The sequence below is a fragment of the Triticum urartu genome, unplaced genomic scaffold (genome assembly GCF_003073215.2).
Source record: "Triticum urartu cultivar G1812 unplaced genomic scaffold, Tu2.1 TuUngrouped_contig_4927, whole genome shotgun sequence".
NCBI lineage: Eukaryota > Viridiplantae > Streptophyta > Magnoliopsida > Poales > Poaceae > Triticum > Triticum urartu.
Genome location: NW_024115557.1, coordinates 1 through 15682, shown reverse-complemented (window position 1 = coordinate 15682; position 15682 = coordinate 1). Strand labels below are relative to the sequence as shown.

General features: G+C 44.6%; 1 protein-coding gene and 1 pseudogene across 1 annotated transcript; both read left to right on the top strand.

Moving 5' to 3' along the window:
* Positions 1-3: 3 nt before the first annotated feature.
* Positions 4-4027, top strand: LOC125528512 (dolichyl-diphosphooligosaccharide--protein glycosyltransferase subunit 1B-like; the record flags this gene model as incomplete). Its single annotated transcript, XM_048692967.1, has 8 exons — positions 4-45; positions 648-692; positions 823-1460; positions 2372-2519; positions 2653-2832; positions 3222-3290; positions 3449-3538; positions 3612-4027. Coding segments are annotated over 8 exons (1350 nt in total), but the record flags the coding sequence as incomplete, so codon positions are not given.
* A 4838-nt stretch (positions 4028-8865) lies between these two features.
* On the top strand, positions 8866-13027 carry LOC125528511 (annotated as a pseudogene).
* The last annotated feature ends 2655 nt before the right edge of the window (positions 13028-15682 follow it).

The following is a 15682-nucleotide window of genomic DNA, read 5'->3' as shown; positions in this document are numbered from 1 at the left end:
AAGCCGGCGGAGGGCGGCATCCGGGTCCTCTCCGCCGAGAAAAGGGTACGTACAAATCTGAATCTGAATCGGAATCCTAATCCCCATCCCCATCCCCATCCCCATCCCCATCCCCCGTAGCAGTAGCAGTAGTAGCAGTCAGCCAGATTACTACTGTACGTACTTTGCCTGGCTGCCTGGCCAACAAGAAAGTTTAGTTAGTAACTCGAATCGAATCTGCCCTGCTTGCTGCTGCTAATTTTTACTAGGATAGGATAGGTTAGGATTGGACTAGTAGTTCATATACATGTGTCTCTGCAGGCAGGCAGGCAGGCAGGCAGGCAGTCTGATTATATACAGATTGATAGATAGATCCATCCATCTTGGATAAATTTGAGCTGATTTATGATGATGATGCCTTCCTTCCATCCTTCCTTTATTGGATTGGATTGGATTGGGTTGGATTGGGGCTAGGCTAGAAACAAAGGGATTCCATTCATTTTCTTTCTTTCTTTCTTTCTTTCTTTCAGGATTGGTATTGCCATTGGTAGTATTGCATAGCATGTCTATCTTTCTTTCTTTCTTTCTTTCTTTCTTTCTTTCTTTCTTTCATGATAATTTGGTCGCAACAGCAACACTAACCACGACTGCTCATGCCTTGCCTGCAGATCGACCTCACCGGCCCCATCGTCAAGGTCTTCCTCACCCTCAAGGTTGGTTTCCACTTGACCCCCTTCCCACTCACCTGCCTCCCTCATTACATCCATCCATCCTGCTCTCACCAACTGCTACCTTCCTTACTACTCTCTCTCTCACACACACACTTTAACCTCCTACTGCCAGGTCCAGAACGCCGCCACCGGCGCCGACGCCTCACACGTCCTCATCGCCTTCACGCCTGCCGAGGCCGACCACCTCGCCATCGTCAAGGCCACAAGGGCCGAGGGCAAGCGCAAGAAGAAGACCTACGTGCCCCTCCCAGTACAACCCACCGACCCCGCCGCCGCTGCCCCCGACGGCGCCCGCCTCTACTCCATCTCCCTTCCCAGCCCACTAAAACCTGCCGAGACAACCACGGTGGAGGTCTTCTACGTGCTCACACACTCCCTTGAGCCTTTCCCTGCCGAGATCACCCAGTCCGAGTCCCAGCTCGTCTACTACCGCGACAGCGCCGTCCTCCTCTCGCCGTACCATGTCCAGGAGCAGGGCACCTATGTCAAGACGCCCAGCACCAGGGTCGAGTCCTTCACCAGGGTCGACCCCACCAGCCGCTCGGGTCCTGATGTGAAATACGGCGCGTACAGCAACCAGCTCCCATACGCCTACTCGCCCATCATTCTGCATTATGAGAACAACCATGCGTTTGCTGTCGTCGAGGAGCTCGTGCGCAAGGTGGAGATCTCTCACTGGGGGAACGTCCAGGTCACCGAGCACTACAAGTTGAAGCATGGCGGTGCCAAGCACAAAGGAGTCTTTTCAAGGTTGCTGCAACCCCTGTCTTATGCCTTTTATCCCTTCACAATATCATCTGCTTATTTAAAAAATTGTTTTGACATTCAGGAAATGGGAACTGTATTAGTATTTTCATTACATGCATGCCGCTGTCTATCGTGCCAATAACATTGATTATACACGATTGTCGAAATCCTGAATGAAATGACTCCAGCAAACTCTAGAGTATTTACCTGAACACTTGATTAAAAGTGGCAACTGGAATACTTCAGACTCTATGATTGCCATCCTCAGTTACAAATTATCTCTGTTATTTGTCAACTTCTTGCAACAGTATAGGTCTGGTAGCTGTGAGATGAATAATGTATAACCTACTATCTTCCTGTACTGCTCTACTTTTAGCTAGGTGATGTATGCCATGTTGAAATCAAACAGCACTAGGCAAATACAGTATACGTGAACTACCACTCTAACAGTATGCCTTATGGATTTCAAATCTGGATGATTTCTTCCAAGCTGTATTAACAAATCGATCATTCTGTGTCTTTGTGTTGGTCAATAAGTCCAAATCTTTCTAGTAACTCGTTTTGACGTTTGTTGCCAGGCTCGAGTACCCGTCTAGGCAGTCTATTAGTGGAATACATTGATTTTTGAATCTATGATTGCCATGATCAATTACAGCTTATCTCTCTGATTATTTGTCAACTTCTTTCAATAGTATAGGTCCGGTAGCAGAGAAATAAAGTGTATGCATTCCACTGTCTCCCATTATACAGCTTTACTTTTGGCTATGTGGTTTATGCCAGACAAATACATGAACTGACAGCATGCATTTATACACTAGGAATCAGTATCTTAACAAATCAATCATTCTGTTTCTTGTGTTGGTTAATCAAGTCCAATGCTTTTGTGACAACTCATTTATACCTCTTGTTGCTAGGCTTGAGTACCAGGCTAGGCAATCTATCAGTGGAGCGTCATCATTTAAGAATCTTCTTGCAAGGTTGCCTCCACGAGTTCATTCAGTCTACTATCGTGATGAGATTGGTAACATCTCCTCATCCCATCTGCGCAGTGATTCATACAAGGTATTGGATGTTTCTCCACAGATGCGAGCTTTAATAATTCCATTCCATATGCTAGTGTTAGTTGCAAATAAGATACCTGCTGGTTTCATTGTTGATTTTGAACTAACATTGGCACATGGTTTTATTACTTCAGTCAGAACTAGAAATTGAACCAAGATATCCGCTGTTTGGTGGGTGGCACTGCACCTTCACCATCGGCTATGGTATGCCACTCCAAGATTTCCTGTTTGAATCGGCTGATGGTCGACGCTTAGCAAACCTTACATTTGGATGCCCTCTTCTGAATACTGTGGTTGATAATCTTACCATCAAGGTACGGCAGCACAAAGCTCAATTCTGATGAAACATATTTCTCATTACTGGTAAAGTAGAATGCTATTCTAGTAGTATCCTGTAGCAGCAGCGCCTGTACTGTTGCAGCTCTGCTCTTAGAATGTGTACATAAGCAAGAGGCAAGCCTGTACAGTCGTAGTAATTCTCATATTCTGTATTATCATTTTTCAGAGCTGACTATTCATGTTCCTTACAATCTCGGCTCTTTTAGAACTTGTCATTACCTGCAAATACTAAAAAAAACAAAAAGAAAATATATTCTTGAGAATCAACTGGATAGAAGATTGTAGGGATGATACGGATGTAGTTGTAGCTCCTTTTTATTTACACATCTGGCAGCCTCATTTATTAGTCCGTGTTATGTCACAGGTTGTGCTTCCCGAGGGATCGAAAAGCCCGCAAGCTGTTGTTCCTTTTGAGACTGAGCAACATCTTGAGGTAATCATCCCATGTTTCCATCAACTACCTCAAAAAGAAAGAAATTTGCTCATACTGCGTAAATAAGCTAGCTCAAAGTAAATTTGTTTCTGGTTTGATGATATCGTTTTCCCTTTCTCGAGTCTTAGTTGTGATGATGACATATGGCACTGATGCAGACTAGCTATTCATACCTCGATGTTGTTGGGAGGACGACAGTGGTGATAAAGAAGAAAAACGTAGTAGGAGAGCACAATGTTCCATTCCAGGTATTTTGGAGCCGTGTTTCTTGTTTTAGGTTTTGTCGCTCCAGTATCTTACCATTGTGTGAACTGCATGCAGGTGTACTATGAGTTCAGCCCCATCTTCATGCTGGCGGAGCCGCTGATGCTGGTAACCGCAGTGCTGCTCTTCTTCGCCGCGTGCATTGTCTATCTTCACACGGATCTTTCCATCGCGAAATCACAGGCCTCCTCCTGAAGGAGTAACTGCAAACTAGTCATTGTCATTCATGAAGGAATTGATGGTGGTGGTGAAACATTTAGCTTTGGGGAGTTTTGTAGAAGAAGCAAGCATGATGATGATTGATTGCTGTAGGAACTTTGGGGACAAGAGAAGAGCATGTTATAAAAAAAAATACTGGATTAGTAGTATACTGCACTTTGATTTTGTTTTCCTGTGCAAGAAAAATCTCAATTCGATTGGATGTTGACCGACAACTTGGTTAGTCTGATCAAGATACGTTTCCGTTGATTCAACTTTCCACTTAGTTGAGATTTTTTCCCACTCTTTAGTAACTAGTTGTGGCATATATAGCAAAAACAAGATATAAACTTTCTGCTTCAAACATATTTCAGGATGCAGGCCCAAAAGAAATTAAAACAATTTCAGAATTCTTTGGTCGCAACCAATTTATTAAAAAAAATTAAAATTCATAAATTTAGGTTTTAATTTTTTTTTGAAATAAATTACACATGTATGCAAGGATGTAAAGTGTATGTGTGAAAAATTTCAGGATGAAATACCTTGAATTGCGAGCTGCACAAAAAAAATACAAAATGATGGACTTTAAGATGAACAGTACATATGCTAAAAAGCCCTAGATTTGTCTTTTTTGTGTAGCTCACATTTTATTGTATTTCGATCTAAAAATGTGCACACATGTATATTATGTATCTAGCTATATGTGTATTTTATTTTCAGAACTTTTTGAAACTGGAAAGTTTGAAATTTGAAGTTTTTAAATAAAGACCTTCATGAAGCTCGGTCTCCGTTTGACATTTTCGTCGACGCACACAATACAAAATGTCACACCACCCAACAAAGCGGACCACAAAAGGGGAGCAAAACGCAAATCCTTCCATAGTGTGTTGGCTTGCATGTGCTGAGTAAACGACATAATGGCATGCCTTGAGTAAATGACATAATGTAGTATTTGATCTTCCAGCTACAGACCTCCCAACTTAGATAGGTGCCTGCGAATCAACCTGTGGTTGAGTTAGTTAGGTGGACAGTGGTATTCTCAACCCACCAGGGTTCAAATCCTGGTGCTCGCATTATTCCTGAATTTATTTCAGGATTTCCGGCGATACGCTTTCAGTGGGAGGAGACGTTCCCGTCGACGACGAGGCGCCTACGGTAATTTCATAAATCTTAAGAAGATATGCCGGCTCAGTCTCTCGGAGGTGCTCATAGGGTTAGGGTGTGCGTGTGTGTGTTCATAGGGATGAGTGTATGCGCGTGTATATGAACGCTTGTGTCTGTACTGATGCTTAAAAAAAAACTTAGATAGGTGCCACTATACCCGGCCACCGTTACTAACGCGTATTTGGGAAGGTTGACTATATTTTTTTAACATATATCAGGTGCTGAGTAAACGACTCATGTAGGTGCCACTATACCTCCCAACTTAGATCTTCCCGCCTTAGTAAGTAGCTCGTTTACATTTATCTCTGCTTTTAATGAATGAATTGGTTGAATAGTTCCTCTATTTTCGACTGGTTTTTTTCGTCTGGTTTTTTTTCGTCTCCCTTCCCACCATCCGACCGGTTTACTTTTTCTCAACTATTTTCTTGTAAACAAACACTTTCCTATTGTATAAAAAGAGACAGATCCTAACTTTCCTAACTTATCCAAATCAGGCGATCTATGTCATCAATGCAATTTTATAGAGGAAACAAATAACAAATTTTAAAGAAACAAATAACTGACTTTAAGGAAAAAAATCAATTTACTAATACTCCTGCATCATGATGGAATCAGAACTTTCCTATAATACTCCTACATCGTAAATCATCACATATTCACTTGTCATGGCTCCAGTTCCACGAATGCGCGATGCAGACCGCTGGCCGCCGCGTGCGCCGGGCACGTCTCAGCCGGGAGCAGAGGTATCGGGGCCGGGGCCACCGCGCGCACTATGCGCTAGCCGTGCCTCCAGTGGGTCGATGCAGCCAAGGTCGCCGTCTCGTCGAGGGCAACGTGCGGGTGCGGGCGTCACGGCTCTTTTAACTGAACTGGGAGCACTGACAGTTATTTGCAAAGTAATTGCCTCCTACGAGTGTTTGGTAGTGCTTTCTGCTCCAATTTCAGTTGCATTGCTTCTGATGTATGAATGAACTATTTTCCTCATTTGGCAATTAACGCAACCGACATATTTCTTCATGAGAACAGATATGTTTGTAGTGTACAGTACAATTGTTTTTGTTAGTTACCCTCCCTATAAACCTATTGTACTCATTTATCAAGTTTGCATTGTTAATATATCCGGAATTAGTTGTGACTGCAAAGTGCAGAAGAAAAATCAATTGCTGCAAGCAAAAGTATTATTTTGGAACATTTATATAGATGTTCTATAGTAGTGAACAACACCAATACTTTAGAACATTGTGTCCATTATTTCCCTTCTGCTCGAAATAAAGTGAAACCAGTTTGATATTAAATATGTTTTTCATCTTGCCAAGGCTAAGTGTGCACCTGGGAAAAATAAAACTAATCATGTGCAAGGTGGCAAATAGAGATGGGGAAGCAGGAGGAAGATGCTGGTGTTTGTCCGACGCAATTCGAAAGCATGCTCAAAATCAATGAAAATAGAACAAAAATTTACTATCATTCTCTCAAACCTTACGCTGAACTTGCTACTAAAGAAGATATGCATGATGTATATCAAGTAAGTCCTGACCGCAATTGTTTTATCTTCCACATCTGTTTCTTGTGTCACTACTGTTAGAGTTCAAAATGTCCAAAACAAGATAACATTTACCGATGCTGCTAAATGACCGGTTCAAAATAAATAGATCAGCAGTTTTCCAGTTTTATCAGTTTCACATGGATGTATCCCTTGTCGTAGGCAGCCAACCCACTGCAAGGTGTGTGCCCTCGAGCAATTCTTACTCTGTATTGGTAACAATAACTGGAATTGGCTTCTTTTGCTTTACAATTAGTAGTATTGAAGATTACTTCCTTGCTGTTTCACCACTAAAATTGAGGTGATTTCAAATGAATTTAGAGTTCCAAAGTTTGAGATTCTAGCAGGGAAAAATGATTTGGTAACCGGAGATAAACATACTTTACTATTGTTTGGTCTATTGGAATCCGAGACTTGACCATGAACCCATGATCATATTGGTTTCCTTTGAAAGAATATGAGATATCTTGTTTATTATGATTCATTCATGGAAGCGTGCTTCGTTTTTTTGCGCCATCTGCCTCACGAGCCGTCCGATCGGTCGTGATCGTGCGACGCTTGGTTTGTCTCGCGCCACCGTCCTCCTTGCTGGCAAAAAGGTCTCACCTAGACGCTCGGTTACATCACACATTTCTCTCGCGAGTAAAAAAATCCTACAACTTCCTAGATCTGGCAGCACAGCCTGACGCGACAATCTTCGCGGCTGTAAGCTTCCGCAGTGGAGACGTGCGCATCCATGTCTTAGAGAATCGACGGGACGCTCCGTCGCGCAGGTACTCATCTCACCTCCACATGATTCAACGACATTGACGTGTGTGGCAATGTTGCGTTGCATGCTTCAACGGCCGCACTAACGCTTTGACGGCCATGATGACAAGGCGTGCTTCGATGGCATTGATGGACACTGCAATGCTGTGGCATGTGCTTCAACGAACACGACGATGAGACGTGTTACGACAACGGCATCGTTGACAACAACCGCGATGCTGTGAGGCATGCTTTCACGGTGATGCTTTGACTGGCCACGGCAACAAGGTGTGCTTCGAGGACAGTTGATGATGCATGCTTCGATGGCAGGTGCCCGTCCGCTGTTCTGTGAAGGCTTGTTTGAAGGTGTATTTTTGTGCTAAAATGGTGGCGGACGTGCTGGACGCTTGCTTGTGCGGGCCGAGTGGAAGAGTGTGATTTGAGAGGAAGGGTACGGGGTGTTGTATGTTGCGTGAGTAGGATGGGAAGATGGAGATAATCAAAGGGTCACGCACGGCTGTATCGGACGGCTGTACGGTTGATCTTTTTCTAAGATTAACCAGCTGATTTGTACCAAATGATAGAAGAAAATGATTCCAAATCACAACATTTCATTCGTTTATATGGAATTACAACAAGTTCTCACTGATATACATGGATCCTGCTTTCATCGTAGCAACAGAGCATATCCACAACTAGAGATTAGAGCACAAAAATTGCTGAAAGATCAAATGCCTGATTGAAGCTTTGAATAATTAGCTACTGTATAAGGATCTCCTGCATAACTGCACTTTGCCATTAGCTCTAGGCACGCCTTATTTGACCAGTCCAAGGACAGTGAGCGGAAGGGGCAGTCGTCGACCAGCGCGCGCACGTTGCGCAAGAGGCGATGGGGAGCTGGCGGAGACTACGAGTGGTGAGTGGTGAGTGGTGGTGGCGACCTCGAGCGGTCGGCACCAACAGCGAGAAGGCAATCACCGCGACGGACGCCCATTTGATGTCCGGACGTCTGAGCGAGAAATGTACGTATGAGGGAGAAATGAGTTTTGACCTTCAAGACGACCTTAACCATTTGTTTGATTTGTTTATGCATCATAGCCCGTAACAATGCATGGGCATTCTACTAGTTTTTTGTAATGAATAAGCTGCAGGAATTGGGTCCGATCCATCCATAATAAAAGGAAGGGCGCCGGCCGCTTGGACTGTGAATCATCGACTGACTGCAAAGAAGGGGACGACTTTGTGTTTTTCTTGATCTCCTTGTTATCGAGGTAGGTAAACCATTTATTTGGCTTGGTATAGGCGTTGTACCGCCATATGAGTCGATTGCATTGCAACGCTGCACGAATAGTGGCGCCTAGTCCTAGGGGAGTATACATTCTGGAGTAGGGTGTGCTAACCTTCATCTATCTACGGGAGAATATATGTCTCATTTGTGAGAAATCAGAAATTGCAAGTGTTTTTTTGTTAAGATAGAGAAATTGTAAGTGTTTTTTGTTTGAGAGAGAGAAATTGCAAGTGTTGGGAGGGTTGGTAGGTAGTCAAGTCAAGGTGTGAGGGGGGGAGGGAGTCCTCTCCACGGACACCACCTCCTTCCGCACCTAAAAAACCTTTCTTTCTTTCTTTCTCTCCGTCGTGAGGCAGGCAAGAAAGGAAGGGAGGGGAGGAGGGGAGGGGAGGGGAGGGGAGAGCCCCAAAACCCCAGTCAGTCAGTCCGTCCGTCCCCAATCCCCAATCCCCAATCCCCAATCCCCAATCTCTCTCTCGCTCTCCCAAACCAAACCCTAGCCTAGCCTAGCCTAGGTTGCAACAATGGCGCCGTGAATCGAATCGAATCGAATCGTGCCGGACGGACGGAGGGAGGAAGAAGAAGCGAAGAAGAGAGGGAGAGATGGTGGGGCGCAACGAGGAGAAGGCGGCGGGCCGCCATGAAGAAGCTGGGGTTCGGCCGGAAGCAGGCCACCCCCGTGCTCAAGCGCCTCTTCAGGCTCTTCGACAGGCAGTGGGAGCCCATCGAGGAGGACTCGTACCGCGCTCTCGCCGAAGCCATCCTCGACGACCAACTCCTTCAACTTCATCCCCAATCCCAATCCCAACCACAGGTCCATCCATCTCCTTCTTCTTCTTCTTCCTTTCCCCTTTCCTTTCCTTCCGTCGGTCCGGAACTCATGATAAGAAAGATTGTTTTTTTTCTTTTCTTTTCCAGCCCAACGGCGGCGGCAATGAGGCGCCGGGGCAGGAGGAGGAGGAGCTGGATACCGAGGAGCCGGAAATCTCCACCCCCGACCGCCCTTCCACAACCCCTCCTTTCAGAGCCACACCACAGCAAAGCTCCACCTCTTTCAGAGCCCCTGCTCCTCCATCCGGATCCACCTCTTTCAGAGCCACATCCACAGCCACAGCAGGAGGCATAGTGGAAAGGGGGGTTCTCAACAATGCCGCACACGCCACACCCTCAGCAACCGCACTGCTCACCAAGCACAAGCACAAGCTCATGATGGATGCAGAGTTTCAGCAGCCTGCCTTCTTGTTTCTCAAACACCCCAAGCCCGAACCCCCTGAACCTCAACCTCAACCCGTCGACATGGACGCGTCCGGCTGTCGGGACGTGCAGCCTGGCTTGATTCTCCGCTCCCGCAACCGCAACCGAAACCGAAACCGCAACCTTGCTTCCTCCTCGTCCGAGTTCAATGCGTTGCCTCCGCCTGACCGAAATCCTCACCACATTTCAGGTTCCAACTCTTCCAGCTCATCCATCGTTTTGCCCCTGTATAAATTACTAAATTATAGGCCCTGCCGACCAACATGAGGTTGAGCAGATTGATTGACATCTTTTATTGGTGGCCTGTTTTTATCACTACCTGTGTCAAGTCCAAAAGAGATGAAGAATCAGAATAAGACCATCATTGCTCAAGAAAAGAAAACACGTTGTGTAACAAGAGGTTCTTCCACCAACCAAGCAAAGAAAGGTTCATGCATATATACCAGAAATTTTATCAAGCAAGCAAATGTTGAAGAGCAATTTGTGTGTGTGAAGATAAAAGGCCAGGTGGGTGAAGAATACATACACAAAACTGAACCAATCAATATATATATATATATATATATATATATATATATAGATTGATTGGTTCAGTTTTGTGTATGTATTCTTCACCCACCTGGCCTTTTATCTTCACACACACAAATTGCTCTTCAACATTTGCTTGCTTGATAAAATTTCTGGTATATATGCATGAACCTTTCTTTGCTTGGTTGGTGGAAGAACCTCTTGTTACACAACGTGTTTTCTTTTCTTGAGCAATGATGGTCTTATTCTGATTCTTCATCTCTTTTGGACTTGACACAGGTAGTGATAAAAACAGGGCAATTCAACATCACAGCAGAAATACAGAGATGCCTGCTGTATCTGTGGAGCCAACAAGCAGCAGCACACTCATCAATGGAACAGGGTCTCAAGTGCAGGAGATTGATGTGGCGTCATCCCCTGGGGGCGAGGTTAAGCTGTCTCTCAAGTGCAGCGCAGACCCATCAAAGCTCAACATGCCTCATCTGGAAGCAGTATACAAGATGGTTGAGGACAAATACCTCTCCCCCGACAAGCTTCTTCCTCCCGATTTCTCCATTCCTGGCCTCATGGCCGAGATATGCCAGAGCGTTGTGCAGCTGGGCACTCAAACTCAACATACCATGACGGAGCATATTACACAATCACATACTGTTGGTAACGGCAGCACGTCTAAATGCGTGGAGGGTGGTTCAGCGAGTTCAACTCCTGCCCCGCAACCGCATTTGGCACTTTCAAGGACTACCCATGATGTACATGACATATCCAAGGGACAAGAAAATGTCAAGATACCGATAGCAAATGAATCTGGCAGAGGAAAATGCCCACCATCGTTTTCTTACATACCAGGCAACGAGGTATTCCAAAATGGTATTGTGAACATCTCCCTTGCACAGATTGGTGCTCAAGACTCTTGTGCTGATTGCTTTGGCGACTGCTTGTCGGCGCCTGTACCATGCGCTTGCGCAAGAGTCACCGGGGGTGAATATGCATACACACCGGGCGGTTTGGTAAAGCCAGAATTCATTGACAAGTGCGTCTCCATGAACCGGATTCCTGAAGTACATCACAAGGTCTTTTGCAAGACGTGCCCGCTCGAGAGGTCCAGAGATAAAGCCTCACCAGAGCCTTGCAGGGGCCACCTTGTTCGGAGATTCATCAAGGAGTGCTGGAGCAAATGCGGGTGCAGCATGCGGTGCGGCAACCGTGTGGTCCAACGCGGCATAAGATGCAACCTCCAGGTAACAATATTTGGTGAACACAGAACTTTAATGGCCCATCTCCTCCTTTATTTGCTGTGTGCAGCATGCTGATCATTATACTGATGCCGGATGGCTTTGTTTTTTATCATGTAGGTGTTCTCCACGGGAAATGGGAGGGGTTGGGGGCTGCGCACGCAGAATGCATTGCCAAAAGGAGCTTTCGTGTGCGAATATGCGGGGGAAATACTAACATGCGCAGAAGTACATGGGCGGGCGGTCGAGAACATGAAGAATAATAGATATACGCATACGGTAGTCTTGGATGCTGGCTGGTCTTCGGGAGGGTCACTCAAGGACGAAGATGCATTGTGCCTAGATGGAACCTTTTATGGGAATGTTGGCAGATTCATCAACCACAGGTGTGCTCTTCTCTTCTCTTCTCTTTAAGCTCTTTTCTTGAATGACACAGCCAAATAAATTAAAATGAAGAGGCTTAACTAACTTCATCTTGTCTTCCCTAATATATATATATGTATATCCCAAATGATGATGTAGATGCCGTGATGCAAATCTGGCCATGGTTCCTGTTCAAGTGGAGACTCCTGATCGCCACTATTACCATGTGAGCTACTAACTAATAATAACTAGTCTTAACAAGCAAGTTGACTCTGAAAGTAGCATAAGCATAAGATAGACACAGGAAGCTGATGATGCTATTTGTTTTTGATGACGATGATGGTGATGATTACGGAAAACAGGTTGCATTCTTCACGAGCAGGAAGGTGGAGGCCCTTGAGGAACTGACATGGGTATGTTTGTTCTTGTTAATACTTACTACTAATGAAGGAAAGGAAAGCAAAGCATGTACTATGGGATGTTTGTTGCTCATTGGTTTGGTTGCAGGACTATGGGATTGATTTTGATGAGGAGTTGGGGCCGGTGAAGGTGTTTGAGTGCCTGTGTGGAAGCAAGTACTGCCGAGGAAGTCGTCGGCATCGTCAGCGCCTGAGTATGTTTGTTTGTGTCCTCTCCTTCCTTCCTTACTTAATGGCTAGGCTAGGAGTGATAGTAATAGTTGGGTGGCTTGTGTGTTGGTTTTGCAGGGAATGGGAATGGGAATGGCAAGAAGAGAAGCAGAATTGAAGGTTAACTCATTCACCTGGCAAGTAGTGGTGCTAGTAGTAGTAGTAGTAGGCAGAATTGAAGAGCTGGCTGATTTGTTACTTAGTGGTGGAATGGAACAGAAGAATGTATCTTGTCTCTTCCCTTGTTGGTTGGACAAGAAAGAAAGAAAGGCTGTTTCTGATGCTGATGCTCATCTAAAATGCTCTGCTCTGCTCTGTGTAATGAAATGAAGCAAGCAGGGGAGTAAAACAGTGGAGTATCCATCCATGAGAAGATGAATGAGGTGTAGTGACCTTGAGGCAAGAGAGTTATTATTCAGTGACCTTGAGGCAAAAGAGATGAATGATTGCTTCCTTGCAAGGTTAGGAGTAGAAATTAGTAGTAGTATGTAGTTCCCATCATCATCAAACTGGTAAGACTGTTTGATTCATGGGATGGGCCTCATCTTTTCTCTCCTGCATCTGCATCTGGGAAGGTTAGGAGGATATTATTATTGTTCAGTAATAATAATAATAATATCCTCCTAACCTTTTTTAAAACGGACATCATTCAATTTTATTGGTTTTTCTTTTCGGTGAAAAACAAATGGATACTAGTTAAGGAAAAAAGACTTGTCCAAATAATTAGCGAAAACCTTTCAAGCCTCAAACCTACCAACAACTTGGTTAGGAGATGAAAAAAAATGAAGTTACCACAACTAGGATAGGACAATCGTTGGTTCTTTCCTTTTATTTTATTTAGATTAGAAAGAAAGAAGAAAAGCGCCGTGTATTTTCATCCTGATTGTAAAACAAGGAAGGAAAGTATTTTCATCCTGATTGTCGTATGTATGTATGTATGTATGTATGTATGTATGTATGTTGTTTATGTTGTGAGATAATAACAATAACAATGCAAGTTGGTCGTAACTTGATATGAGCGCTTGTGTCTGTACTAATGTTAAAAATAAAATAACAAGAGTTTTCACCTTGGACATGAAAACAACATTGTTGTTAAAGATGGATGGATGATTCGGTAGCCTTTTCTCACATACATACGCAAATTGCAACCGTCGTGTCGTGACCATGAGGAGCGGCGGGTCCTCCTCTGAGTGAGCTTGCTTTCCTTTTGGTTGGCATCGACAAGGTCAAGTAGTTTGATTGATGCAATTTCCTTTTTATTATGTTTTGAGGTGATTTCTTTATACTCCTACTTGTGATGAACTTTTTTTTATATATAATACTTATAATGCTAGTAGATCAGATTTTTTCTTTTTTTAAAGGAAAAAAAGAAAAGAAAAAGGAAAATATTTGGAAATGCGTGGGTGGGTGGGCTCTGGTCTGGTCTGGTCTGGTGAGTTGACCTGACCTCGGCCTCCTCCTCTGCTTTCTTTCTTCCGTCGTCGTCGTCGTCTTCGTCTTGAAGCAGAGCAAATTAGACCAGATCAGATCAGAGAGAGAGAGAGAGCAAGCAAGCAAGATGTTGGTCAACAAGGCAAGGGAAGATCGGATCCAGTCCCTTGTTTCTTTCTTTCTTTCATTTCCAACCAACAAGGGAAGATGGGATCGGTTCGGTTCGAATCAGATCAGATCAGATTATATTTGATTGGATTACTAGTTTGTTTGTTGCCTAGCTGTTGATTCATTCCCATTCAGATTCAGATTCGCCCTTCCCTTATTGTTGATGCATTGGATTTGGATTCAGATTTGGATGGACTCCCCTTCCCATTCCGATTCCAACCCCAACTGCGACTCCAACTCCAACTCCAACTCCAATCCACAGCGGCAACACCAAGATTCTTATTGTTGTTGTTGTTGTTGTTGTTGTTGTGAAGGAGGAGGAGGAGGAGGAGGAGCTCCTAGTACAACAAATAAGGATGAGAATGAGGAGAAGGAGCAAGAAGAAGAAGACGAAGATTTGGGCTTGAAATTGGATTTGGATTTGGGTTTGAATGCCCCCCTCCTCCCCCTCCCTCTCAACAAGCAGCTGCATCTGCAACAAGAAGAATATGTGGATGTGGAGGAGGAGGAGGAGGAGGATAACAAGAAGAAGAACAAGACCAAGCCCTCCACAAGAAGAAGAAAAGGCGGAAAAGTGGTTCGCTTCAATGACTGCAGCCTCACCCAGGTCCTCGAGTTCCAGCCTAGGTCACTATCTCCTTTTCAGTACTACTCCACTCTGCTGTATAATATATTTACTTGCTCTTCTTTCATTCCATTCCGTTTCATTTCATTTGGGACTAGCAAGCATATTTGGGACTAGAAAGAAAGAAAGAAATCTCATCTCATCTCACCTCCTATTAGGATAGTTAGATAGATTGACTCCTCCTTCATCTACATGTAGATTCATTCATTCATTCACCATCTAGCTAGCTAGTAGATGATCTAGTACGGAGTGAGTAGGCTGGATTTTTCAACAGCAACAGCAACATCAAGCAACAGGGAGGGAGCAGAGATGAGGATAACAACTCCCTAATTAAACTGAGAGAGAGAGAGAGGAGTGAGTAGGCTGGATTTTTCAAAGCAATAGCAATAGCAAGCAACGGGGAGGGAGCAAAGATGAGGATAACAACTCCCTAATTAAACTGAGAGAGAGAGCATTTATGCTTGATTACTTACTGGTTTCCGCTTGCTGGTTTAATGTCATCAACTGACCTGACTCGAGTGACACATAACTATTTATTGGGGAACGTAGTAATTTCAAAAAAATTCCTACGCACACGCAAGATCATGGTGATGCATAGCAACAAGAGGGGAGAGTGTTGTCTACGTACCCTCGTAGACCGGCAACGGAAGCGTTGACACAACGTAGAGGATGTAGTCGTACGTCTTCCCGATCCGACCGATCCAAGTACTGAACGTACGACACCTCCGAGTTCTGCACACGTTCAACTCGGTGACGTCCCTCGAGCTCCGATCCAACCGAGTGTTGAGGGAGAGTTTTGTCAGCACGACGGCGTGATGACGGTGATGATGTTCTACCGACGCAGGGCTTCGCCTAAGCACCGCTACGTATGACCGAGGTGGAATATGGTGGAAGGGGGCACTGCACACGGCTAAGGAACGATCACGAAGATCAACTTGTGTGTCATGGGGTGCCCCCCTTC